The 26,409-nt window shown below is 42.1% G+C and overlaps 1 protein-coding gene across 8 annotated transcripts in view; it reads right to left on the bottom strand.

Moving 5' to 3' along the window:
* FAM219A (family with sequence similarity 219 member A) overlaps positions 1–24,842 on the bottom strand; it is a 56,987-nt gene extending 32,145 nt beyond the window's left edge. For 2 of the 8 annotated variants that reach the window (XM_081272487.1, XM_081272490.1), the window contains exon 1: positions 10,400–10,423. In XM_081272487.1, the coding sequence (XP_081128613.1) occupies positions 10,400–10,408 (9 nt within the window). In that variant the 5' untranslated portion in view covers positions 10,409–10,423. Of the gene's footprint in view, positions 1–10,399; positions 10,424–24,377 lie in introns of those variants that run through there. The other 6 variants (XM_081272484.1, XM_081272488.1, XM_081272483.1 and 3 more) reach the window with 6 other exon arrangements.
* Positions 24,843–26,409: the final 1,567 nt, after the last annotated feature.

Genomic DNA, 26,409 nt, shown 5'->3' with positions numbered 1-26,409 from the left:
TTTGGCAAAGAGCACCAAAATGTAATTTTTTTTTTCTAAATTCAAGGGGAATACAGTCACTGTAAAAAGTTCAGATAAGCAGAAATAAGAAGGAAAAACATCATCACCCTCAATCCTACCTCCCAGAGCTATCCAGTGTTAACTTCCTGGCACACAGTGGGTCCTTGTGTATGCATATGGAGTGTGTGTGTATATGTGTATATATGTATGTATGTACACACACACACACACATACGGTTCTCTCTTCAAGCGTAGGGGCCCCAGCCCTTTGGCCCACCTTCTCTGGCTATCAATTTTCTGCCTCTCTGCCTAGGAGTATCCATTTTCCTCATACAAGTCCATTTGCCTGGCTTGGGTAAACCTGCTTCTGGCAGTTTGATTCCTGCCTCTATTTCCCACTCCTTTCCTTACCTGCTCTACTGACTCTTCTCTTGAGGTCAATATTCCTAAAATCCAGTGGTCTTTTCTCAGATGATCTCCCATTGGCTTTTGAGTGTTGACCAGATATTTCTGGAAACCTTATATTTTTTTGACTTTTATGCAAATATTCTATCCCTATTTATTCTAACCCTTTCCTTATTATTTCTCTTCTTACACTGTAGGCACTCTACCCAGTGTGCCTAGTGATTTTTTTTTAAACATGTCCTTTCCTGGCATCTCAAATAAACATTATTTCAAGTAACATCTCTTTGGGTTTTATTCCCTAGTCTACATATCCATCTCTGACCTCTTTCTTAAATACCTGCTACTTCCAATGATATCATGCTCTTCCATGACCTAGTGCTTCCTTTCCCAATCAAATGAACTCAAAAAATGTGGGGGTGGGAGGAGTTTAAAAACTTTTATTTTGAAATATATACATACATATGCATATATATGTATATATATATATACACATGCACACACACATATTGTACCATAGGCAATCTCTTAGGTATCCCATTATGGTTTTATTTTTATTTTTATTTTATTTTTTTTAAAGAGAGAGTGAGAGAGGAGGGAGAGAGAGAGAGAGAGAGAGAGAGAGAGAGAGAGAGAGAGAGAGAATTTTTAATATTTATTTTTTAGTTCTCGGCGGACACAACATCTTTGTTGGTATGTGGTGCTGAGGATCGAACCCGGGCCACACGCATGCCAGGCGAGCGCGCTACCGCTTGAGCCACATCCCCAGCCCCCCCATTATGGTTTTAAAGTGAAATTCTCTAACAACAAATAATGCTGGGTATTTATTCACATGCTTATTTGCCATTTGGTTATCCACTTCAATGAAATACCTGTTTATGTGCTTTGTTAATTTTTAAAAAAATATTTTTAGTTGTAGACAGACACAATACTTTTATTTTATTTATTTATTTTTATGTGGTGCTGAGGATTGAATCCAGTGCCTACCACTGGCAAGTTCTTTACCCCTGAGCCACAACCCCAGCCCTGTTTTGTTAATTTTTAATTGCATTATTTACTGATTGTTGAAAAAAAAAAAGAACCTTGATTCACACATTAAACTCAGATTAGCAATGTATTTACTAAAAACAGTATATATAAATTATGCTGGCTACTGCAAATAAAAAGAAAAAAACTAAGACGCTTATTATTATTATTATTTTAGTTGTAGATGGACACACAATATCTATGTTTATTTTTTTATTTTTATTTTTAATTTTTTTTAGTTGTAGATGGACAGAATGCATTTATTTTGTTTATTTTTATGTGGTCCTGGGGATCGAACTCAGTGCCTCACGCATGCTAGCAAGCACTCTACCACTGAGCCACATCCCCAGTCCCCTAAGACATTTTTAAACTTGGAGAAATTAAAAATTGTTAGAATGTTTAAAAAAAACTTTTTATTTTGAAATAATTTTATTTACTTGTAGAGACAGTCTAGGGAGTCCTTGCATACCCTTCACCCACTTCCCCTAATAGTAGCATCTTACATAACCATAGTATGTTTATCCAATCTAAATATAATTAACTAAATCTACAATATTATTAACTAAACTAAGGAGTTTATGCACATTTTTCCAGTTTTTCTACTAATATCCCTTTTCTGTCCAGGTCCATATTACATGTAATAGACATGTCTCCTTAGTTTCTCAGTCGTTTCTTTACTTACATGATCTTGACTTTTGAAGAGTATAGGTCAGGTGTCTTCTAGTGTCTGTTCAATTTGGATTTGCTTGGTGTTTTCTCATGTTTGGACAGAGATCATGATTTTGGAAAAGAATACCATGGACGCAATGCGTCCTCCTCATCACTGCATATTAGGAGATATTTGCCTTATTACCTGTGTTATTAACCTTAATTACTTAGGGTAATGTTTGCCAGGTCTCTTTATTATAAAGTTACTATTTTTCTCTTACCATATTCTATTTATCAGAAAGAAGTCACTAAGTCCAGCCCATACTCAAGGGGAGGGAAATTAAGTTCTATCTCCTTGAGGGAAGAGTATCAAAATTTGTGGAACTATGTTTAAACTATCAGAGTAATTAGTATATTTTAAAACAGATTCTTATAGGCTATGCAAATATCGTTTCTCCTTAAAGTTTCACCTACTATTTTTTTTCTTTTTTTTAAAAATGAGATCCTTTATCTTTTTTTTAAAATATTTATTTATTTAGTTTTCGGCAGACACAACATCTTTGTTTGTATGTGGTGCCGAGGATCGAACCCGGGCCGCATACATGCCAGGCGAGCGCGCTACCGCTTGAGCCACATCCCCAGCCCCTCACCTACTAATTTTAATAATCAATGTGTCTTGATAGCAGCCATTATTACTATGATATTCTAATGTAATTTTTATTTGCCTCATTATTTCTATAAATAATGTAAAATTTCAACAAAATAAAAAATATAAAAGGGCTGGGGGTGTAGCTCAGTGGTAGGTACAGTGCATGCTTAGCATGTTTGAGGACTCAGTACCACCAAAAAAAAAAAAAAAAAAGATATGTGTGTGTGTAAACTAGAATTCCTCTGAAAAGAATATCTGCCCCTTTTCCATTTATTTATTCACTCATTTATTTATATCAGTATGGATTGGTATATATTTATTTTATTTGGGGAGTTCTAATCCAATACTATCAATATTTATTTTTTTTGCTCAGATTGTTACAGCTTTGACCACTGGGAGCTCTTTCAGGTTTGCTCCTGTTTCCTTTTGACCTGCCTATGAGGTCACTGAGGTCATTTTGATCCACCTCCTTCTTCTGTATAACTCTGAAAAAATAATTGTAAACATGGCAGCACTTTCTTCAAAATATCTAATGTTTGTTTTGGTACTGGGGATTGAACCAGTACTAAAGGGATACTTGACCATTGTGGTACCTCTCCAGCCCTTTTAATTTTCTTTATTTTGAAATAGGGTCTCATTTCATTAAGTTGCCAAGACTGGTTTTGAACTTGTGGTCCTTTTAACTCAGCCTCTCCAATTGTTGGGATTACAGGCATGCACCGTTGCACCTAGGATTTTTTTTTTTTTTTTACTTTGACACTGGTTTATGATATGTTGCATGGGCTAGTGTTGAACTTCTGGAGTTAAGTGATCCTTCCACCTCACCCTCCCCACTGCTGGGACTATAAGTGTACACCATCATATCCATGTTTGTATATTTTAACATTTCCTCAGCCAACACTCTGCTTCAGGTCTTTGACAACTTATCCCCATCTTACTACCCTGTCTCCTTTTCCTCCAACTCATCTTGTAAATTACTCTAAGAATACTCTTCTGAGAATTAAACACTTCTCTGATTATAGTACTCCTTTGCTTGAGACCCCCCACCAATGGCTCCCACTACTTAAAAACTCATTGACCTGGCATTCAATATTTTTAAAAAGATGGCTCCAACTTGCCAATCAGGCTACTTCCCCCAACTGCTCATCTTTCTAAATTCTTTGTTCTCTTTGCCCCATGTCAGCCCTCTACAATGACTTCCAATGTCTACATCTAGTCTGACTATATCATTTTAAGCCATTAAAAATATTTTTATTGGTTTCCTTAACTTACAAAAGTAATGCATGTTCAATGAAGAAAACAAAACAATACAGAAGCAGATGAAGTAGAAAATGAGTCTGATTCTCCTCTGCCCTCCCCCTTCCTCAGGTTGGATTTAAGAATGAGTGGCCTTTTGGGCTGGGTGTGTAGTTGGGTGTGAGAAAACACTTGCCTAGCATACACAAGACCATGGGTTTGATCTCCAGCAAAACACACACACACACACACACACACACACACACACACACACACACATGTCTCTTTATTATAAATCAATGGCCTTTCAAGATTTTTCAGTATTCTCCTATCATCCTACTAAACTGCTATGTCATAATAAACAGATTTAGAGGTATGCTTGTTTACATGAGTTCATAATACAAATCTGAAAAGGTTAAATTTAGAAAAATGTAGATCTTTATGTTTGTATTACAACTTATAGTTTCAAAGCTTTTTCTTTATTATAATCTCTCATCTCTGACAATCGTAAGAGAGAGAAATAGCATCTATTATTTAATCCCAATTTTGCAAATAAAAAAATCTGAAATCCTTTCAAGCTGAGCAGCTCCCCTGGAATCTCCTAGCTGGGATAAGGTTCCAAGTTTTCTGGCCCCTTTTCTACTTTACCACATAAAAAGACCATATGGAAAACCACAACACAACAAGCAGCAACACTAATGGGAGGGAGGCCAGAAGCCAAAGAGAACCACCCAGAATATTCAAATATAAGCAGTCATGGCTTTACCTTGGGGAATGTGAGAATAAATTTGTTCCTTTGCTTCTCTTCTATGGCAAAGATAAAACTTCAGGAAATCTTTCAACAGGTAGTAAGATTCAGGACTATAACTGTTTAAGGTTAATGGCTTTCTATTCCCCAAAAAATGCCTTGCTCTTGAAAGCCACAGGGCTCTGCAGAACTTAAGTGAGAAGATATGAGTTAGGTGTGTCAAGTCCAAGCTGGGGATGCCTAGCATGGACAAGATTTTTAGATTTTTCTTTTCCTTTTTGAACTGGGGATCAGACACAGGGGAGCTTTAACTCTGAGTTACATCCCCAGTACTTTTATTTTGAGACAGGGTCTTGCTAAGTTGCTGAGGGTCTAAGTTGCTGAGGCTTGCCTTGAACTTGTGATCCTCCTACTTCAGTCTCTGAGTTGCTGGGATTATAGGTGTGTGCCATCACATCCAGACATTTATCTATTTTTTAGACTAACAAATTCCTAGAAGTGGAATTGCCAAGGAAATCAATGGACATGCAGGCATTGTGTTGTCTTCCAGAGAGACTGTGATAATCTATACTCTTACCAACTCCATATGTGTGGGGGTAGTTGGGTTTTATTTGGGGGTAGGGTACCAGGGACTGGACTCAGGGGCCCTCAACCACTGAGTCACATTCCCAGCCCTATTTTGTATTTTATTTAGAGACAGGGTCTCACTGAGTTGCTTGTGCCCCACTTTTGCTGAGGCTGGCTTTAAATTTGTGATCCTTCTGCCTCAGCCTCCTGAGCCACTGGAATTACAGGCATACTCCACCATGCCTGGCTGGGTACTCATTTTTAAAGTCAAAAAGACCTGAATTAGTTTCAAGGGAAGCTTGAAAGTTTCCTTTGTTAACACTCCTTTCCTTTCATGGGTGTAATATTGCTTACTTTGCAAAGCTAGTTTTAGAATGACATGGAATAATATATGTGATATGCTTTATAGCATTTATGGTGTTTCTTTGTATGTTGCTCTCTCCTTATTTATAATATCGTTACCATCTAAAGTATTCATCAACCCCAATTTCCTTTTCTCACACACACACACACACACACACACACACACAAAAGAATATCTTGGAATTCTGACTAACTTGAACTTTGCTAATCAACAAGAGTATTACTTTCTTACTGAGCTTTAGTCTGAGCCTCCCAGGAAAGCCTTGAAGCCAATTTCCACAGCTCTATCTTTCATGACTAAATCACAAAGAGACAAACACTCCTATCTTCCTCCAAATTAACTTTAGTAGGATCTTAATCAGGGCATACCTACTCCCCAGGACACTGTGATTAGGCCATTTTAATAGTTGGCCCTTTTTTCAGTAAAACATGACACTATATTACAACCCACTCCCTATGTCCTCCTACAGCCTAACAAAAGCAGAATCTAGAGCATGGTTTCTTGGGGCTTTACCAACAGTACTGATTTACAGTTGAAATTAACCAAGGCCCAGTGACAACTCTCTGAGATGCCAAAAGAGGGCAGTGTAGTGTCACGGTTAAAAGCTGGGCTTTGATGTCACATAACTGGGCTTGAAATGGCTTTGCCACTTAACTGTGTGTCCCTGGATCTCTCTTTTCCTCTCTATAGATTAAGGGATAGCTCCTTTACAGAGTTGCAAGGATTAAATAAAAATGTTGTGTGTCTGTAGCAGTAAGTGCTCACAAACAGCAGGACACACCCCTGGAGGAAGCTTGGTTGAATATGACAGTCAGAATGATATAGGATTACCAAGTAAAGGAAATAAGACTGAATTCATTCAAGTCATACATTCACTCAACAGGTATATAGTGAATGTCCATAAAAAATAAAATAAAGATATTGTGTTCATCTACAACTAAAAACATTTTTTAAAAAAAAATACCTTGTAAGTCATCTGAAGAATATGAGTGGAAGTTGTTGAAATGTGAGGGGCTACACTGAGCATCCCTGCTACTGGCAACATTTTCCTCTGGTATCTCTTCTCATTGTATGAAAGGAATTGGGCTTCAGATAATTTCTGCGGTGACTGTCCAGAAGAGGAAAGCAAAGTAATATGGAACAGGTCCTTCTAGAAACAGAATGTGGCACTCTGGATTCTTGCTGCCCAAAGAAGAGCTAGACATGAGGAATGTGGGTGGGGTATCTAAGACTGTGAGGCTCTCATTAGAAATCCTATGTAGTTGGGCCTCCAAATCTGTGGGTTCCACATGAGTGAAGTCAATTAATTTAAGATTGAGAATATTCAGGAAAAAAAAGTTGAGTCTACACTGAACATGTACAAACATTTTTTTTCCTTGTACTTACTCCCTAATAATATAACAACTACTTTTTACATGGCCATTTATATTGTGTTAGGGATTATAAATAATCTAGAGATGATTTAAAATATATAGGAGGATGTGCATGTGTTATATGCAAATACTAAGCCATTTTATAAAGGAACTTGAGTATGCATGGATTTTGGTATTGGCAGAAGTCCTGGAACCAATTCTCCATGGATACTAAAGATGACTATACTTGGTGATTGTTACTCCAGAGTTCCTAATGTTTTCTGGCTGCTGCATAGCAGTCCCCAGCCAGCCTCCACTTCTCCAACTTCCTGATTCAATAGAGACTCTATTGCATTGGACATAGTGACCAAAGGACTAACAGGTATTAGGCTAGGTAATGGAGGTACAGAACTTTTGTGGACAGGGGCCGGCCTGGGCATGGGTACAGGTTTGTAAGGAGCAGCTCCCAACTTTCAAGTGCTTCCCAGTTAGCTGGCTTACAGGGCTTACAGGGATGAATGTGCTATATTTGTCAGGGGTGCACACAGCACATAGGCTCTACAGTGTCACCTTTGTGAGGAGAAGGAACTAGTAGTGGAGAGGGCAGCATAGGAATGCCAAAATACCAGAAGGTAATAATTGTGTTCCAGCTCTCAAAGCTCCCCCCCCCACCCCCCGCACCGGGTACCAGGGATTGAATTCAGGGGCACTCAACCACCGAGCCACATTTCCAGCCCTATTTTGTACTTTATTTAGAGACAGGGTCTCACTGAGTTGCTTAGTGCCTTGCCATTTCTGGGGCTGGCTTTGAACTCACAATCCTCCTGCCTTAGTTTCCTGAGCTGCTAGGATTATAGGCATGCACACTGTGCCCGGCTCTCAAAGGTTTTTTAACTTGGCAGGAAAAAGAAAAGGACCTAATAGTGCTAGAGCTGCCCAACCTATTCTTTCTCCCAACTTCTATCAGCCTACATCCCAGCTAAACAGGAAACCGGGCTTGGGTCTCTGCCAATGCCCAGGCTTGGGCAGGAAGCTCAGGAAACAAGTGAGAAAGACCCTCCTCAGCACAGACGTCTACTCAGAAATCCCTGGAAAGGTAAAAGCAACCCAAGCCTCCTAAACTCTTTCCCACAGGAGAGAAGACGAGCTATTTCTACTTCTGGGATCAAGCATATCCCCAGAAGGATTCACAGAGAGCAGACCTAGAACTTCCTGAGGGGAGATAATGCTGTCTCAGTCAGAATAGAAAAGTTAGCGCCCTCCCCTAAGGGAAATACAGGTTATCAGTGAAGCAGGGAAGTATATGAGACCTAAAGATATCCTAGTGTCATCTTGTGTTGATAGAGAAGGAAATGATGGTGCAGAATAAGGGCAGAGGTGGAAAAAAGTAGACCTAAAGAAGAGAGGGCCAAAGACCAACTGATACTGATGGGGATGAAGGCAGAAAACTAAAAGGGGTTCTTTGTTGTACAAATGTGAAGGAATCTCTAATGAAATAATGGGCTGCAGTAATGACAATCAAGGGTTGTTAAAAACACTAGGTAAAAGGCTAAAGGGAGAATTCTGTAATGGATTTGCAATCGGGCAAATTACACCACTAATCAATTTGAAGTCACAAAAAATAGGACATGTCATGTGTCTCCTCATGGAAATGAAGATCACACCTCAGAAGGCAAGCTGGAAAGTAAATGGTGCACCTCAAGCATTCTTCACAAAAAGTCAAATCTGAATCTGATCAAACCTTGACATCTAACTAATTTGCAGAAATATAGGAGACAGAAGAATAGGATAAGAAACACCACAGGGATGCAATCAACAAAACCCAGAATGTGGGAGACTTTACAGAGCAAAGGACTGATTTTTTAAAACAAATCAATTGTAAGAAAAAGTAGGAGGAACTATAGATTAAAAACATGTAAGCTTGGTGTGATGGCACATGCCTGTAATACCAGTGACTTGAAGATTGCAAGTTCAAGGTCAGTCTCAGCAATTTAGTGAGACTGTGCAACTTGGCAAGACCCTGTCTCAAAATTAAAAAAAAAAAATGGACTGAAGATTTTGTTCAGTGGTAAATCACCCCTTAGTCCCTAGTACTAAAGAAAAAAAAAATTTTAAAGAGACATCAACCAAATGCAATATGTAGGCCAGATTCAAACAAACCAACTAAAAATTTTATGTTAAGGAATTACTGGTTTTAGGTGTGATAATGGTATTATGGTTATGTTAAACATGAACTTTTTTAGAGAAACATACCATGATCGTATAGTTGAATAATTGTTCAGAATAATCCAGTGGGTAGGGTATGGGGGAGGCAAGATTAGTCTGGTGTCAATAACTGTTGAAGTTGAGTGATGTATACTAGTAGGTTCATTTTACCTTTTTCTTCTGCTCTGTGTATGTTTGAAATTTTCCATGACAATATGTTAAAAAAATGGAAGAAAATAAGCAGACTGGAACTGCCTCCTTCTTTAGTCCATTGATGACAGGACTGGGAATGGGGAGGAACAGCAATACAGACCTTTTTGAATCTTTCTTGAGTTCTGAGAGCTGAACTTTGGGAACTAAAATAGAAGCAGGATACTTTTACCTACCATCAACAGTGGGCTCTCCAGGAAGGTCCCACTGTGCCAATAGCACTCTGACACAGGCATGGCGTGGAGGGGCAAGGGCAGGGCCTCAGCTGTACTCCAGAGCTTCCCCTGCCCAGATCTACTCAGTGAAATCCTCTCTGGGAATAGATGGGAACACAGAGCACTTCCATCTCTAGCCTGATCTCACCACAGCCTTGTAAAGGAAGCTGAGGACTCTTCTTGTTTGGTGAAAAGAATAAACCATCTCCTTACCCTTTCCCACAAAAGTTCCCTTGGGAACCACTGATGGAAAAAGGAAATCACCAACCCTTTCATCACCATCAACCCTAGACCAGAAATTATGGAGTAATTTGCAGTTCATTTTCACATGTATGATCTTATTTATTTTACAAATAGCCCAAAAGAGGTTAGGAGACAAGCCAAAGGTCAACAAATTGGTAGCTAGAGTGAACCCAGCTGACTTCCCACCACTGCTGGGCTCAGCTCCTGCCTTGAGGCCTGTGTCCCTCACTAACTCATCCTGGTCTTCCCATCCACTAAAGGATACTCAAACTGATTTCTCTTGAGGAAGCTTCTGGGAGATTGTCCTACTATTGCATCTCAGATCCTGGCAAATGAAGGATGTGAAATGAAAGGGTCCATGAGGAAGCCTACCAACTTCCTCATGGAAGCTGGTCAGTCAAATATTGATTCCTGACTAGTTTTCTTTGGTGTCAATGTTTTCTACCTTAAATACCACCCTCCAACTTGGTCTTTCTCCCTGACTTTTATAGGTTCTCGCTCTTCTTCCCCAAGCCATTAGCCACCACTACTTACCCATGTCATTATCCTCACTTGTCCTTTCTCTGAGTCTATGTTTTCCTTTAAGCCAGGGATGGAAGCATCAGGTCAACTGAGAGCAGACAGGACTTTCTGGAAAATCTTCAGGGAATAGCTTTAGGATTCACAGGAAGCCCAGTGAAGGCCCCTCTCATCAGATGCTGCAATCTGTACACCAATGTGGCTAGTGGTTTTCCCCTTAGGGGCAGGCCTGCTCTCACACAGAATGGCCTGTAGCATTTGGTTTTTGTGGTAAGCAGAATGTGAGCCTCATGCCTGACATACTAAGAATAGGACATCCAGGCTGGCATTCTTCCCGCCCTCCTCCAAGATCTCTAGATACTTTTTCACCTCTAGGAAGATGCGTGCAAGTCATACAGTGTTGGAAGATTCAGGTAGGAGCTCTTCATCAGCAGAGCTGTTTTTGATCATTAAATATTAAAGATCACAAATCTATTATTAGCCCTATGACAAAGCTGGCAGTAGTTATAAGCTCTGCTACCAATGAAAGAAGGGCTACATTGATCCTCCTATGTCCCTCACTTCTAAAAACTTACCTAATGCTACAAAGAGAGGATGGAGAAGGGCCAATTTAGAAGGAACTCAAATTGTACAACTCAGCTGGAAGCCCCTGACCCACTGGGGAGCAAGAAGTAAGTTATTCCTTTTTTTAAAAAAAAATATTTATTTTTTTAGTTTTAGGTGGACACAATATCTTTATTTTATTATTATGTGGTGTTGAGGATTGAACCCAGTGCCTCGTGCATGCCAGGTGGGCGCACTACCACTTTGAGCCACATCCCCAGCCCGTAAGTTATTCCTTGTCAGAGCATTCAAGGTCCTTCTCATCCTGTGGTCTAAATTTAAACATCACTTTCTCATAGGAGCCTTACCTGACATCCCTAATCTACTGTAGGAGGAAAATTATTTTCTCTTATTCTACCTTGTTCTTGTCTTTTCTACCACTTGTCATAGTTTGTAATTTTATTTGTGTGCTTATTTGTTTTTTCTGTACCACTGGATTGCCGGGTCATAAAAGCAGGGAACATGTTCACTTTTTTCATTATTTTATTTCCTATGTCTGGTACAGTGTCTTTCATGCAACAGATGCTCAAAAGATGTTTTTTGAATAAATAATGAATTCTCCAACATACATTCCTCTGAATCTCCCACAGTTTCCCAGCATGTAACTTCTACTTTACTCACTAATTCTGACCTACTCATTTCTCTCCATGTCTCTACTGTTCCCTCCTTAGAATTACCACGCAATCTCTTCTCCACTCTTACTCATCCTTAAAGGAAACAGAGCAAGTTTCTTCTTTGCTAAGTTGTAAGTTCTGAGAATAGAAGCTATATGCCAATGAGATCAAATGGGAGTTGGGGAACAAGACTCATAATACAACATATCAAAGTGGCACCCTAAATCAGAATATCATGTATCAAGTTATATACCAGAGGTTATAAAAGCTTTGGGATTGGTTGAGAGCATAAAAGAATAGTTGGATAAGCTTCCTGGAAAAGGAGGGTTCACAATAATCTCCGAGAGTGGAATAGTTAGAGGAGATGGGAGAGAAATCTTAAGAGGAGAGAAGGTCTGAGGATACCAATAGATGAGAAGAGGTGAAGGGCTTGGTCAGATCTTTAAGAAAGTAATTTCATGAATAGCTGTGAGGACAAAAGCCTAGTGTAGATGGCTTAAAGACCAGTGAAGTTTAAGCTTGATGTATAAGAGTTTAAGTAAGTCCCAGGTTGTGAAGAAAATATCCTGAGCCTGGGAGCCAGGGTACCTGTGTTCTAGTCTAGACAATGCCAACCTTCAGCAGAGTAATGGCCAAGACTATTTATCTTTCTGGGGCTGTCCTTGCTTATCTGTAACATGAGAAAAAATTATTTTCCTAATTTAGTTCACAAGGTGGTTCACGTGCTCTGGAAACATCTTTTCATCTACCTTATAAAGGAATTTAAGATAGGGTTAAAAACATTGCGCTTTACACAAAGATGATGCAGTAGGACCAATAGGACAGGTAAAATAGAGAACTTGCATCTCATTGAAGGAAAGAGAAGGATGCATGAAAAAAATGGTATTTTTGTAATAGGTCTTGGAACATAAGAAAGTTGGTATTACAGAAATTAGGACAGCATTCCTCATGCTAGTTCCACAGTGGAGTGTGTGTGTGTGTGTGTGTGTGTGTGTGTGTGTGTGCTTGTGTGTGCTGGTAATTGGACCTAGGGCCTCAGGCATGCTAGGCAAGTGTTCTACCACTGAGCTATATCCCAAGCCCTTACAGTGGATTTTTAAAAACATCGTTATATTGCACATACACAGAGCCTCGTTTACTGCTCAAATATTATTCTTTGCTCCTATTTTCGAAAGAGCATGGCATGTTACAAGGAGCAGTGTGTTTTACAGGTGTCCTCTGGTGCATTTTAAGAATTGCTACCCCAGGGAATGGGGTGGCAGATAGGATAACATTCACACTTTTCACCCAATGGCCCTGGTTCCTCCCTGTGCAGCCATAGGTAACACAAAGTCTAATTTCTTTTTCTTTCCTAAGCCCAGTTCTTTAGGCATTTGAAAATCTTACAGTGCTTCCTCTGAGACTATTTATTCACAGGCTGAATTGCCTCAGTTCTTCCAACTGTTCTCACACGATGTGGTTTTGACTCCTTTCATTACTCAGTCACTCCCTCTCTTGAGTGATATCAGCAGAGAATGCAGAGCTTCAGATAGTGCTGACCAGTAAAGAAGAGAGAAGACTAGAATCATCACCTCTTAGGACCTGAACTCTATACTTTTAAAAATGAAGTCCAACAGCACATTAATTTCCCTGGTGGCTGTTAGTCTTTCCCCCTCCTCCACTCCTGTGGTACTGGGGTTTGGACTCAGGGATGCTTTACCACTGAGCTAGATCACCAGCATCCCTCACACCTTTATTTTTTAAAATTTAATTTAAGTTTTATTTTTGTAGTACAGGAGATTGAATCCAGGGTCTCATACATGCCAGGGAAGTGCTCTACCACCAAGCCACATCCTCAGCCCCCTTTTTATTTTTTTATTTTGAGACAAGGTCTCACTAAGTTGACTAGACTGGCATTGAACTTGTGATCCTCAGCATCCTGAGTAGCTAGGATTACAGGCACGCACCTTCAAACCAAGCTAATGGTCTTGTATAAAGCCTTTCATCCACTGAAACACTAGCTATTTGCTAAGAGCCATAGCTAAGTAGTAATGATGCATGGCATTTTTGGTTGAAAGGTGAGCCAGCAAGCCATTGAGATGATATGATTATGTTAAGATCTGCATTCAAATGGATATTAGATCCCCTGCTGTCCACCTCAGCCTGCTACGGGACTCCTGGAGAGTTCCCATTGGTTGGGAAAGTGCAGTAGGAGGGAATTCCGGAGGAGGGATTTTCTGTTGGAGTGTGTGCCCGGGGGAACGCGCATGTGTGGGTCGGCATATTTCCCGAGAGCATACAGGGCATTGGCGGGAGTTTCAAAATAAAGTTTGTTCCTGTTTGAGTGGCTCGTGATTTTGTGCCCAGCCAGACTTCGGCAGCTATTCAATCATACAGACTCATTTAGATTCTATTTAAACTTTACCTTGCTGAATTCAGGTAGCTTTTTTTGTTTTAATCTCCGCTATTTTTCTTAGAATAAGAGTTGTAAGTAGGGGGCTGGGGATATAGTTCAGTTGGTAGAGTGCTTGTCTTTCATGCACAAGGCCCTGGGTTCAATCCCCAGCACCCCCCCCCAAAAAAAAAAAAGAGTTGTAAGTATTAAAACACCATCTCACTAACCCCAGTAGACCATTACCTGTATTGCCAGTCTGCCTAGCTTGAGATGTGATTCCAGGTTTTTACCTTTGATTTTACACTGCTAACGCAAAGAGCTACCCTATTTAAAATATGTTTTAAGTTCAATATAACAATAGGTACAGCCATTAGCATGAAATCTCAACTGACCATAATGGAAGTATAATATCAATATTATGGGTACGGGCAGCCCTATAGTAATCTGTGCTGGTCAGATCACATAAAGGGATGTCTAGTATCAGGGATGAGAAACTTCAAAGTATCCACTGAAGTAGTAGCTAGGATTACTAGGGATTTGGAAATCATTCTCCAGGGAAATCATGGAAGGAAAAAACAGGGTCTACTTAGCCTGGGGGTTGGAAGAGATTGTTGAGGTTTTATGCCAAATGGTAGGGACTGGCATCTGCAGTAACTGCTGGCTTAAGTGACACTTCTTGTGGCCTATTTCTTCTTGGCCTTTGGTCAAGGGCTTACAGCTTCATTTTAAGCATAGTCAACCATTCATATGATATTCATGAGATCTCTTCCTGAATCTGCCTCTTTTTCCCTCTAAACTATTTAGAAGAGTCAAAGGTTACTCCTTCTCACCTGGCCCATCTATTTTCAAAGGATTATTAACTTTATATTAATCTATTCTTCAAAATCCAGTGCTGAAGATCAGGTTAGGAAGGTCAATTTTTCTCTATTAATTTCTTAAAGAGCCCTATCATAAGAATCAAACCTCTCAGTGAAAACAGAATGCTGAGCTGGCTAACATCCCCCAGAGTCTCCCTTTCCTGTGTTCTTTGCCCAGGATAACTATGATGATTCAGGGCTGCCAGGATGGCAACCAGAACACCAAAACTGCTGTTCTTCCTGCTGAAGATCATGGAAGACATAGAAAATCAACCATATCACTATTTCTCATGAAACCAGGACTCTGCTTCAGAATCCTTCTTAACACAATGCTCTGGATAGCTACTACTAACTAATAGGCATTGGTATAAGGGATGAAACTCCTTGTAATTTATGCTTTATGTCACCTATGGAGGGCATAAAATGATTATGTAGGAATGCCCCTTAAGCTTGTTGTGAACAGTGAGGATATTTATTGCAGGTGAAATATTCTCTTAAGTCAGGAATCCATTTTTCATTTAAAATCCTCATTGAGCCGGATTCTTCCTGACAAGATATTTGGAATATAATTTTTATCTGTTGCCTGTGAGAACACAAAGGACAGGGACAACCCATAGGTATTAAAAAAAATAAAAAATAAAACAACCTAAAGCATGAGTTAACCATGTCAGGATTAAAAGTAAAGTTCAACATGGCTAAAGTATACAGTATATAAATTACATCTTTTTTTTTTTTTTAAAGAGAGAGTGAGAGAGGGAGAGAGAGAGAGAGAATTTTAATATTTATTTTTTAGTTATTGGTGGACACAACATCTTTGTATGTGGTGCTGAGGATCCAACCCCGGGCCGCAGGCACGCCAGGCGAGCGCGCTACCGCTTGAGCCATATCCCGAGCCCAATAAATTACATCTTAAAACAGCTGTAAAAAAAAAAAAAAAAAAAAAGAGGGACATGAGGAAAGTAAAACTCCCTTAGAAATATCATCAGAATATCAAGGCTCTTAGTATTTGCTTTTGTACCAAAGTTTACTAGAAACTTCCTAATTGATGGTAGTTAAGTACAGACTTTAAAACAAATCAACATCTCACTAGAGACTAGCGCAGGGCAAAACGGTGTTAATTATAAAGAGGCTCTAAAGAATGGGGAAGAAAATAAATCTAGACTGGATCACAACACAGATTAATTTCTAAGCTTTTGGGTTTTCCAAAAAGTAGTCCATGAAGACACATTGATTCTATAAGAGGGGGAGTCTGTAGTTAAATAATCTTGAGAAATATTTAGTTAAACACAGTTGAAAATGTTTATTTCAGGACTTCTGAGAGCCTTTAAAATTCTAGTTGAAACTGGGAGTAGTGGCTCATGCTTGTAATCCTAGTGACTCAGGAGACTGAAGCAGGAGGATTATAAATTTGAGACCAGACTTAGCAACCTAGTGAGACCCAGTCTCAAAAATAAAATAAAAAGGGCTGGAGGTATGGTTCAGTGGTAGAGGAATTCTGGGTTCAACCCTGAGTACCATCGCAAAGGAAAAAAAACCCAAAACACTAGTTAACATTGTGGTATGATAAAATGTATAGTGCTTCCCAAAGGAATTTTCCTATGGAGACTCCCCCTACCCCATGAAGTATGGCATAGGATTAATATTCCTAACAATATACTAAGGGAAAAGTAGATCTAAGCCATGCTTGTATAAGGGCTTCGTCAACTCCTTTATAAGGATAAAATCTATATGGAAACTATAAATCATTTTATAGCATGTACATAATTATATTTAAGTTAACTATAATATATATGGCTCTCACTCTACAGTTTGGGTGTAGTTAATTCAGTACATCTTAGTTAAACTAAGTTAAACTTAGACTAAGTGCACTTTAACTAAGATTTGGATGTAGCTCAGTGGTAGAGTGCTTGCTTACCTACCACTTGCAAGGCCCTGGGTTCAATCCCTAGAATCAAAAAAAAAAAAAAAAAAAAAAAAAAAAATAGTGCCTTTTAGGTACTGTTTTAGATAAATAGATGAACTGGACTTTATGAGAACCAAGAGAATGGTGACCAAAGTGAACAAAACCAGGTAAGGAGCCACAGCAACTGGGCTTTTGTCATTCTTATATTTCTTAGGGATAAGAGTCATTCAGAGAACACCCTTCATGGCAGTTAGTCTCTTCTTGCTTATGCACATAACCATATACCTTCATCAAAGAAACTTAATATTGACTTTCAATAATCACATCCATATGATCTTCAACTTGACATCTCAGAATGACAAAATAACAATAAACACAGGAACACATTTGTTGCAACTGGCTCCTAAGACTGTAGCATAAGGGAAAACTCCTGCAGGCATGTTTACACTCCCTCTCCTAGGCCAGACCCTCTGGACCTCCATCCTAGAGAACTTTTCCACTCCAGAGTTCCTCCCTGCAGCACAGAAGCTCACTTGGCTGTCCCACAGCAAGGTCTTGGGTCATGTGCCAATTTCAACTACAGAGCAGAGCCAGATCCAGAGTTTTACCCAGCTCTGCCTCCTTCCTTCCTTCCTTCCTTCCCTTCTCCCACCCTGAAAGTCAAATTCCCACGAAAGTCTCCTTAGGAAACAATGACTTGGGACTGTCCCAAGCTATACCTCGATTCCTTCAGCCAGAACTTCTGGGTATTTGTCTTGGATAAGGGCTTCATCAACTCCTTTTAAGGATAAAATCCATATAGAAACTATAAATCATTTTATATAAATGTATATAATTATATTTAAGTTAACTATAATATATATGGCTCTCACTCTACAGTTTGGGTGTAGTTAATTCAGTAAATCTTAGTTAACTAAGTGCACTGTAACTAAGATTTGGGTGCAGCTCAAATTCTGATTCTCCTCTTCCCACCTCCTCAGAGGCTCCCTGTACCAGTTTTCCCATGGTCTGCTGGAAGGTACAAGGCAACTAAGCCCAAGAAGTGGTTTCCATGTTCCCTTTCCACACATAAGTCTCCATCTTTCAAGGAGGGAAGAGGGTCTCTGAAGTGAATCAGATCTAAGTAAAGAAGTCTGTTTTCCACTTCTGTTCACCCTAGGCTACAGGCCAGGACAGCAGGCAGCTGGGGCCTGGGAATGACTCAGCCTGAATCCCAGCTACCATGGAAGCACCTGTCTAGTAGAGGCTAAAGTACCTTTGAGTGATCTCACCCTAGAAGATTGCTCCTTTGGCATACTTTGTCTGGAAGGAAGTAGCACCAGTTTTTTACTCTAAGCCCCGCTTTTAGAGTGGTCTCTGAAAAGGGAGATATAAGTACTTTTCTATTCTCACAGATAACGCCATAACACACACACACACACACACACACTTTCTCTCTCTCTCTCTCTCTCTCTCTCTCTCTCTCTCTCTCTCTCTCTCAAAGAAATGAATGAGAGGGCCTACAAGTAAAACCATAAGTTTGACTAGAAAGATAGTAAGAGCCCAGCCAGAAACTGCAACATAAAACACTCAAAATACAAAGGATTTTATTTTTCCTTCATCTAAGTGCTGCTGAGAGAAAAACAAAACAAAAATAACAAAAACCCATTCATGGCCTTGCTATCACCAATTCTCCTGTATTCAACAAAACAGAGGAAAAGTTTTCATTGGTAGGTGAACACATTTCCCAGCAGCCCTTTTGAGGCTGTGGGTCAGTGCTACTTTCACGTTTAGTCTGGCCATGTCTTTTCTTTTTTCTCCCAGTACTGGGAATTGAACCCAGGGCCTTGCACTGGCTAAGCAAGTGCTCTACCACTGAGCTCCTCAGCCCCTTTTAAATGTTTGAGGCATCATCTTGATAAATTGCTGAGGCTGTCCTTGAACTTGTGATCTCCTGTCTTAGCCTCCTGGGTAGCTGAGATTACAGGCATGTGCCACCACTTCTGGCTCATCTTTGGTTTTCTACAACTCATAACCCAAACTCATAACTCCATTGCTTCAGCAATAGAGCAAAGGAAAATAGCAGCCTTCTCTGTTACAAGCAATCTCTGAGGCTAAGAGGTCCACAGGCCTCCAAATCTCCTAAGGTTCCTTCTTCCACCCAATGTTCACATCAGAAACCTGGGAGTCATCCTTAACTCACATTCTACCTCCAAACAGGTACCATATTCTGTTATTCTGCCTTATTACCATCTACGTATCTATCCCCTATCTCTCTGATTTTTCTTTAGGGTAGAAATAATTATCTCTTGCCTGGATTATTGTATACACCTCTATATTAACTTTCCAACTTCCAATCTCATTTTCTCCAACCCCTCATTCACCACTGGAGTGATGAACTAAAATTTGATCATGCTATTCCCTTAATTACAAACTTACTGTACATTCCAAATGTATCCTTTTTGTTTCTTCCTCCATGCCCCTTACCTGGAATTCCTTCCCTTGCCTCATCTTGTTGTTCTGGTAAGCTTCTAGTCCTTTTCCAAGAGCCAGTTCAGCAAGGTCTCCTCTGTGAAGCCTTTTCTAACCACCTAAGGAGGACCCATCTCATTTGACTTTGGTCCTATTGGACTGGATTCTTACTTCTTTTTTAGTGCTTTCTAACCTATAGTGCCTCAATGTGTTCTAGACCTTGGATACCCCTAGAGTAAGTTTCTGTGTCATTGTGCCCTGGATAATACCTAGCAGAAAGTAGGTTCTCACTTAGCGTTTGTTGGATGAAAGACAAATGGTAAGGGGCTGAGGGCCTAAGCAAGCCTCATTTTGCAATAGAGGAAGATAGGGAAGGGTGTCTTCTTTCCAGAAACCTGACAAATACTGCTGGGCCATGAGCCATATGGACCCACTAGGAGAATCCACTCTTAAATTGAAAAGTCAACTGACTATAAGGAATAACATAAAGGTGCCCAGACCATAGAATACCTGTAGGTCAATTTTCCATAGTGGCTACTGCTGTCTTTATAATGTGCTCCCTGGCACTTTCAGAAGCTTCTATGGGCCACTTACTGCACAGTAATCCTGACCATTCCCATCCCTCAGTGTCAGAGGGAATACAGCCTGAAACTCCTTGCCAAGCTCCTGTAGTAACAAGGCAGAACCTCAGCATTCTTCACTTTCTAAAGGAGTTGTCACCTTTCTTGGGAACACCTTCCATTCCATCTCCACCCTTTTCTGACTTGTATAAAAACTTTCCTATCACCATTTGAGCCCATTCATCCTTCTGGCCTCCACTGGAGAGATCTGATTTGTTTCTGTATCTTTAAATTATCTGGAACTAAGTAGAGACACAGCAAATAATCATGAACTAAACAAATGAGTTAAAGGATAATCTAGTTTCAGTGAGGCCAGACAAGCATTTCTCGCAAGAGTGCAGGATCCAATCTGTTGCCATATGCCATTCTTTAAGTATCTTTGGCCTCTAAAAGCATCAGCAGGGTGTTGCCTGACACAATTAAGTACTTAAAGGCTCCATTTGTTTTTCTTGCAACAAATCTCTTCCTCCCAACTACAGCTGATGACAGAATTTGCGGCTATAGCATCAGACTCAGCAGACAAACAGGACCAGAGAGCCTATGCCTACCACTCCTACAAACAATGGCCCAAACTCATCCTAATTGTTCAAGAGAAGGCAGTTAGGAGTTTCCCTAGTTCAGTGGCAGTATATGGCTCAGAGCTTACATACTAAGCCATTCCAAAGTTTCTTGGAGAGAATCTATACTCAGACATATTCAGGATTGCCTGGGAGACAGACACAGCAGGAGCGGATCCCAGGGAATAAGATCTTCAAGAAGAGCTCTCATTTCTTTCATAAGGAGATAGGAAGAGACCCTGGGGAGCTCAAGAATAAGCCAAGGCCTGGTTCAGCTGCTGAGATGCAGCCTGACCAATTAAATAATTGGTATGATGGGGAAAGGAGGGAAGCCATTCCTTTCAGGCAAGATCCAGCCCCAGGCAGGAGGCTCTGGGCAGCTGTGCAACAACAGGGCAGGGATCTCTTCCTCTTCCTCCCACTAGCTGAGAGCTAATGCTTAAATTAGCACCTTGGAAACACCCAGATCTCCTGGTTGCTCCTTCTTGCTCAGCTCCTGCCACTCCCCCAGGCCTCCTTCTCAAGCTGAGTTTCTCTTTCAAGTAAAAGAAGAAAAGGGGGAAAAATGATGCCTTCTCCTACAGCTCACCTTTCCAAGTAAAGAATGGCTTCTAGATTCTTCCCACTACTCTGGGGTAGAGGAGGTTTTGATGATAACAGCCCAAATAACTGGCCTTTTGGGTACTCAAGGTCCTGAAAGAGGCAATGATGTTGACACCAGATTGCCCTGTTTCCTTTGGGATTAAAGAGGCAGCACCCTCTTTTCCCTCAGGAGGAGCTCATTCAGAAAGTAGTGGGTTTTTTTTTTTTTTTTTTTTTTTTGTTTTGTTTTTTTGGTTCTGGGGATTGAACTCAGTGGCACTCAACCACTGAACCACATTCCCAGCCCTATTTTGTATTTTATTTAGAAACAGGGTCTCACTGAGTTGCTTAATGCCTCACCTTTGCTGAGGCTGGCTTTGAATTCATGATCGTCCTGTCTAAGCATCCTGAGCCACTGGAATTACAGGTGTGGGCCACCACTGTGCCCGGTTCAGAAAGTGAACAAGAGAAATAAAACTTCACCAAACTGTGAGCTCCAGGAGGAAAGGGCCATATCTGTGTCTGTGTTGCTAACCATTCCCTGATATCTAGTGTAGTGTTTGAAACAGGGCAGATGCTCAATAATTATTTAGTAAATCACTTGCTAAATCAATGAAACCAGGTTCTATGATATACTTTGGAAGAGAGAGTGGGGAGCTACTGTTTAAACTTCAAATGCATAATTTGTCTTCATTTTCACAAATGGAAAAGGAGACTTCCTAGAGGTCTCCATAAATAATGGTAATAAATAAAAGAGATCACAGTAAATCCAAGCCTGGAACCCTAATTTTATAGTCTACCTGAGTACCCCTAAAGAACCATTTTTGCTCTCTCTTCTGCATTTTACCTCTGTGATATCTTCTTGATTGCTAATGCTCCAAATGAAGGCTCCTGTATTTTGTTGAGACCAGCAGAGTCTTGTATGGGGAAATGCATATAAGACTCTGCTGGTCTCAACAAAATACAGAAATAATCTGGGGACAGAGGTCAAGAAGCTGGGCAATGTTTATGACCTCCAAATGGGGGAGGGCTATATTGCTATTTCTATAAGACTCACTCAACCTCAATAAAATATTCTTTTGCAGACAAGGGCTACTTTAGTCTTCAAGAAAAGGGTCTGCCAATAGCTACAGTTATTCTAATAAGTACCTCCTTGCCACAAATACTTTTACTCCAGGATCACACAGCAGAAGTAGCTTACTATTAAGAACTTCAGGGGGGCTGGGGATGTGGCTCAGGTGGTGGCACGCTTGCCTGGCAGGCCCGGGTTCGATCCTCAGTACCACATACAAACAAAGATGTTGTGTCCACCGAAAAAACTAAAAAATAAATATTAAAAAAAATTCTCTCTCTCTCTCTCTCTCTAAAAAAACAAGAACTTCAGGCACTAGGCAGAGTGGCACACACCTATGATCCCAGAGACTCAGGAGGCTGAGGCAGGAGGATCACAAGTTTGAGCCTCAGCAACATAGTGAGACCCTGTCTTTAAAAAAAAAAAAAGGACTGGGGATATAACTCTGTGGTAAAGCACCCCGGGTTTGATCCCTAGTACCTAAAAACAAACAAACAAACAGCAACAAATCTCAGTCAATAACAGAGGCACAAAGGACAACTGAGAGATTCTGGTGGCCTTATTCCTTCTTCTCCTTCCTTGTTCAGTTACTATCTTCCTTCTCAGGAACCCCAAATGGAAGACAAGAACCAACTCATTGCTTCCTTCTCCTGATTTACTTGAACCTCCCGCTTTCATTCTCCCTCCCTTTTGTTTCTTGGTTAAAAGCTTAGAAGTGGAAGGGTAATCTAGTCTGACAAGCAAGAATGGTTGGCTAGAGAACCCATCAAGGAAAAATTTCCTAAACCAATCCAAAGTTCTTCAAGTTCATGATACAAACTCCCTCCTTTTCTGGCTCCAACATAATTCACTAGTGGCATCAGGCTACGAAAATGTCCTGCACCATCTCTTTACTTTCCTTAGTTTAAAACTGTACACTTCTATAAAGCTTCTCTGTTTTGGCATCTAGAACCAAGTCATCACAAAAGGGGGGAAAAGTCACTAATTTTCATTCACATCCAGTCATTTGGTGGCCACTAATAATTCTCTCTACCATTCCCCAAAAAGGCATGGCACAAAGGTGGTCATGGGTCCCTGCCAAGGCCCACCTTGTCTATTGATAATGCGCAGGTTACTTGCCTAGGAAGCCGTAAAATACATTCATCAGCCAGAGGGCTGCCTGCTCAAGGGCAGAACCTGTTCCTAGCCACCAGAGGAGGAGACTTAGGGAGGCCCAGAGCTTCAGGACTTGGAAAGCTCAGCTCAGCTCCAGCAGAGAGCAAAGAATAGGGCACCCACATCTTCAGGTTTCTGGCTTGCCCTGCCTCCTTCCATCTCATGATGGCTTGAGCTCCAACGGGGAGAAAACCAACAAGGCCTAAGAGCTCTCTCCCTTCCCCTCTCTCTAGACTAGCTGACTAGGCCTCTGCGCTTGCTATTCGGTAGCCGGACAGAGAGGTCAGTCCGCTAGATTCCAGGGCAATGGCCATCAGGCATGGTCTCCTTTAGGCCTGGCCTTCGTAAACCCGCGTCACCCGCCCCTTCAATCCCGTCGGCGCCGGCAGCGATGACATCATTCCTCCCTGACTCCGGGACCGCGAACCGGCGGCAGGATCCGCTCCCAGCAAAGACTCCAAGCACGTAGGCCTAGGATGACTGGGGCTCTTGCAAACCAGTGGGCACAAACCGCTTCAGCGCAGCCCCACCTTCTCTCCCATCGGTACCAGGGCGCTATCTTCAGTACCCTTGATCTCGATCTCGCCGCCGCACACTCTCATTCCTGGTTCCGATCCCCCAGCCTGGCCTGCCTGCGCTCTTCTCAGGAAAAGAACTGATTTCCCAGGTCCTGCACCGACTCCCTGCCCCCACCGGTCCCAGACCGTGGCCCAGCGTTCCTAACCTCATTCAGCGGACTGGCGGGCAGGCCCCTCCTCTTCTAAAAGCCTAGTCCCAGTCTCTCTTAGCTTGACAGCTCCCTCCCCCTCCCTGAGCATCACAGGCCTCTAGGGCTAAGGGCCTTTCCACCTTCAATCTCAGCCCCCTGGGCCTAGCGCCCGCGGTGCTCCCTGACAGTTCCCTTGCTATCTTCCTCTATGGGCCTCCAATAGCGGTGTGCACCATTGTGCCCTGCTCTGTTCCATCCGACGGCGTTCCGCCTCCGCCGAGGTTGCCCTCCACCCGTACAGGTCCCTTCTCTCCCACACCCTGCTATTCTCCCGTTTTCTTGTCCGGTAAGTCTCCCTCCAGCGGCAATGCGTTTTCAGGGCCCTTTACCCTATTTAATGACGCCCCTCAGAACAATCCCCACGGACTGATTCCCTCCCACCCCCTCAGGTGGCGCCTCCTCCCGGCCCTGGCCTGCTCGCTGCCCGCCCCCTCACCAGCGGTTGCATCTCCGAGTGCGCGGTGGGCACCTGGAACCGGTCGATCTCCTCCATCATGGTGCCGGCGGGCGAGCTGGCCAGGGGCCGGGCGCGGCCAGGGATGCCGACGGGACCGCGCGGGGCGGCGGCCCCAGGAGCCCGGCGGGTGGTGCAGACTAGGCCGCCCCGGATGAGTCGGGCGGGCAGGCGGCCAGGTGGATAGAAGGGTGGACAGTGAGCGAGAGGTTCGTGGGCGGGCTGAGGCCGGCGTGGCTCCGTGGGCTTGCCTAGCGCTACCGCGGCTGTGGCCCTACCGAGCCGCAAGTCTGGCCTCTCCTACTCCTCCGCCGCCGCCTCCTGTCAGCAGCTCAGCCACTGCGGTGACTCGGCAACTCCACTTCCGGGTCCGGGACACCGCCCGGATCCTACATTATTCATGAGGAGGCGGTGTCTGGGCGCCCTAGCCCTCCCACATGCGGGAGTTCCGAATGCGCCCGGCCTCCCTAAGTATTATTCCTGAGAGGGCGGAGCTTAGTGGAGCCGGAGGATCCCCGCTTGCCCGGCCCCGCCTTCTCTCCGTACCGGGAGGGGGCGCCAGAGGCGCCTGCGCCTTAGCTGCCCGCGGTCAGTTGCTGGGTAACCGCGTCAGGGAGGAGCCTATTTTATCCTACAAGGACGCGGGTACCCACGACGACAGCTGTCCCCAAAGAAACCCTGCAACTAGGAATTGAAGTGGAAGAAAGTTAGGATTTCCTGTGTGTGGTCAAGGAGAAGGACAAATTTTCTGTTCTTAGGCGAGAAAGCGTTTACTAGACTTTCCAGGGGTTGAGGTGCTTCTTACTTCTGCGGAGATGCCCCCGAAACAGCCTCGTAAATCGGTAATGCATATCATGACCTGCTCTCTCCTGATGGCCTCTGACCTTTGCCGTCAGTGACCTGATGCTACCTCTTCCACCGATCCTTAATCTTCTTTCATCTGTTGACCCTTAACCTTTTCTCGCTGGTGACTCCTGGCCTGTACTCTCAAAGACCTCTGACTTTGTCCTGTTCTCTCTCACTAATCCTGTTCTCCTTTCCTAACCACCCCCCTCAAAAGTTGTTTTTTACCTCTTTCTTACCTGTCTCCCTCACCATTCTGATCTCACCCCACTCATTGCACATACTCATCTTGACCAGTCTGTCCTACTTGGCACTCTTACCTCCACTTCCACTAATCCCTTCCTCATCGCCCCACACTTTTGTCCCAAAAGAATTATTTGGCCAACTCTGCTGAGTTCCCAGCACTGGGATAGGTGGGGACACAGACCTTGCTATGAGGGAGCCCACAGAGGGGATGAAAGAGACATGGAACAAGAGACTCAGAATATTATACACAGGAGTTTGGCTTAGATTTTCTGTGCTAAAAGACTTGAGGAGGGAGAGGTCAAACAGAGAGAAAGAGAAGGCCCTTTTCCCATCCCTGCTCCCACACCACCCTTTGCACCTGTCTTTCTTCCCTATGAGTCTGGTCTGCTCCAGTAACTCATTCAACCCAAGTAGACATTATGTCCTTGTTCCCATTTGGCCAGATGTCATCTCTTCTCACAGGAAAATTGAGTCACCTCTCCCCTTAGCCTGAGTAGAGGATTCTTTCTTTTTTTCCCAGCATTACCACAGAAGATAAGTAATTCTGGCTTCTCCAAGAACCCTCTGAGGTATAAAGGACGCATTCACTCAGTCCTTAAGAAATTACTTTTCTAAATCCTTTAGGATTTACCACTCTGAGGCTAACATGCAGTTCCAGCTCTGTAAAGCAGAACTTCTATTAATTTATTCTAAATTTACTACTCTGAAGCCCAGGTATATTGAGGTTTGAAGAGTAAATCTGTGTGTGTCCATGCTATTTATGATTTTATATATTTTGATATGGCTGCTTGTATATAATGTTGACTCCTCTGCTGTTTTTTAAAATATATATATATTTTAGTTTTAGATGGATATAATACCTTTATTTATTTATTTTTATGTGGTGCTGAGGATCGAACCCAGTGCCTCATATATGCAAGGCAAG

Source organism: Spermophilus citellus (assembly GCF_964194105.1).
Source record: "Spermophilus citellus genome assembly, chromosome: 2".
In the NCBI taxonomy this organism is placed as follows: Eukaryota; Metazoa; Chordata; class Mammalia; order Rodentia; family Sciuridae; genus Spermophilus; species Spermophilus citellus.
This window is presented reverse-complemented; position numbering and strand designations above follow the sequence as displayed.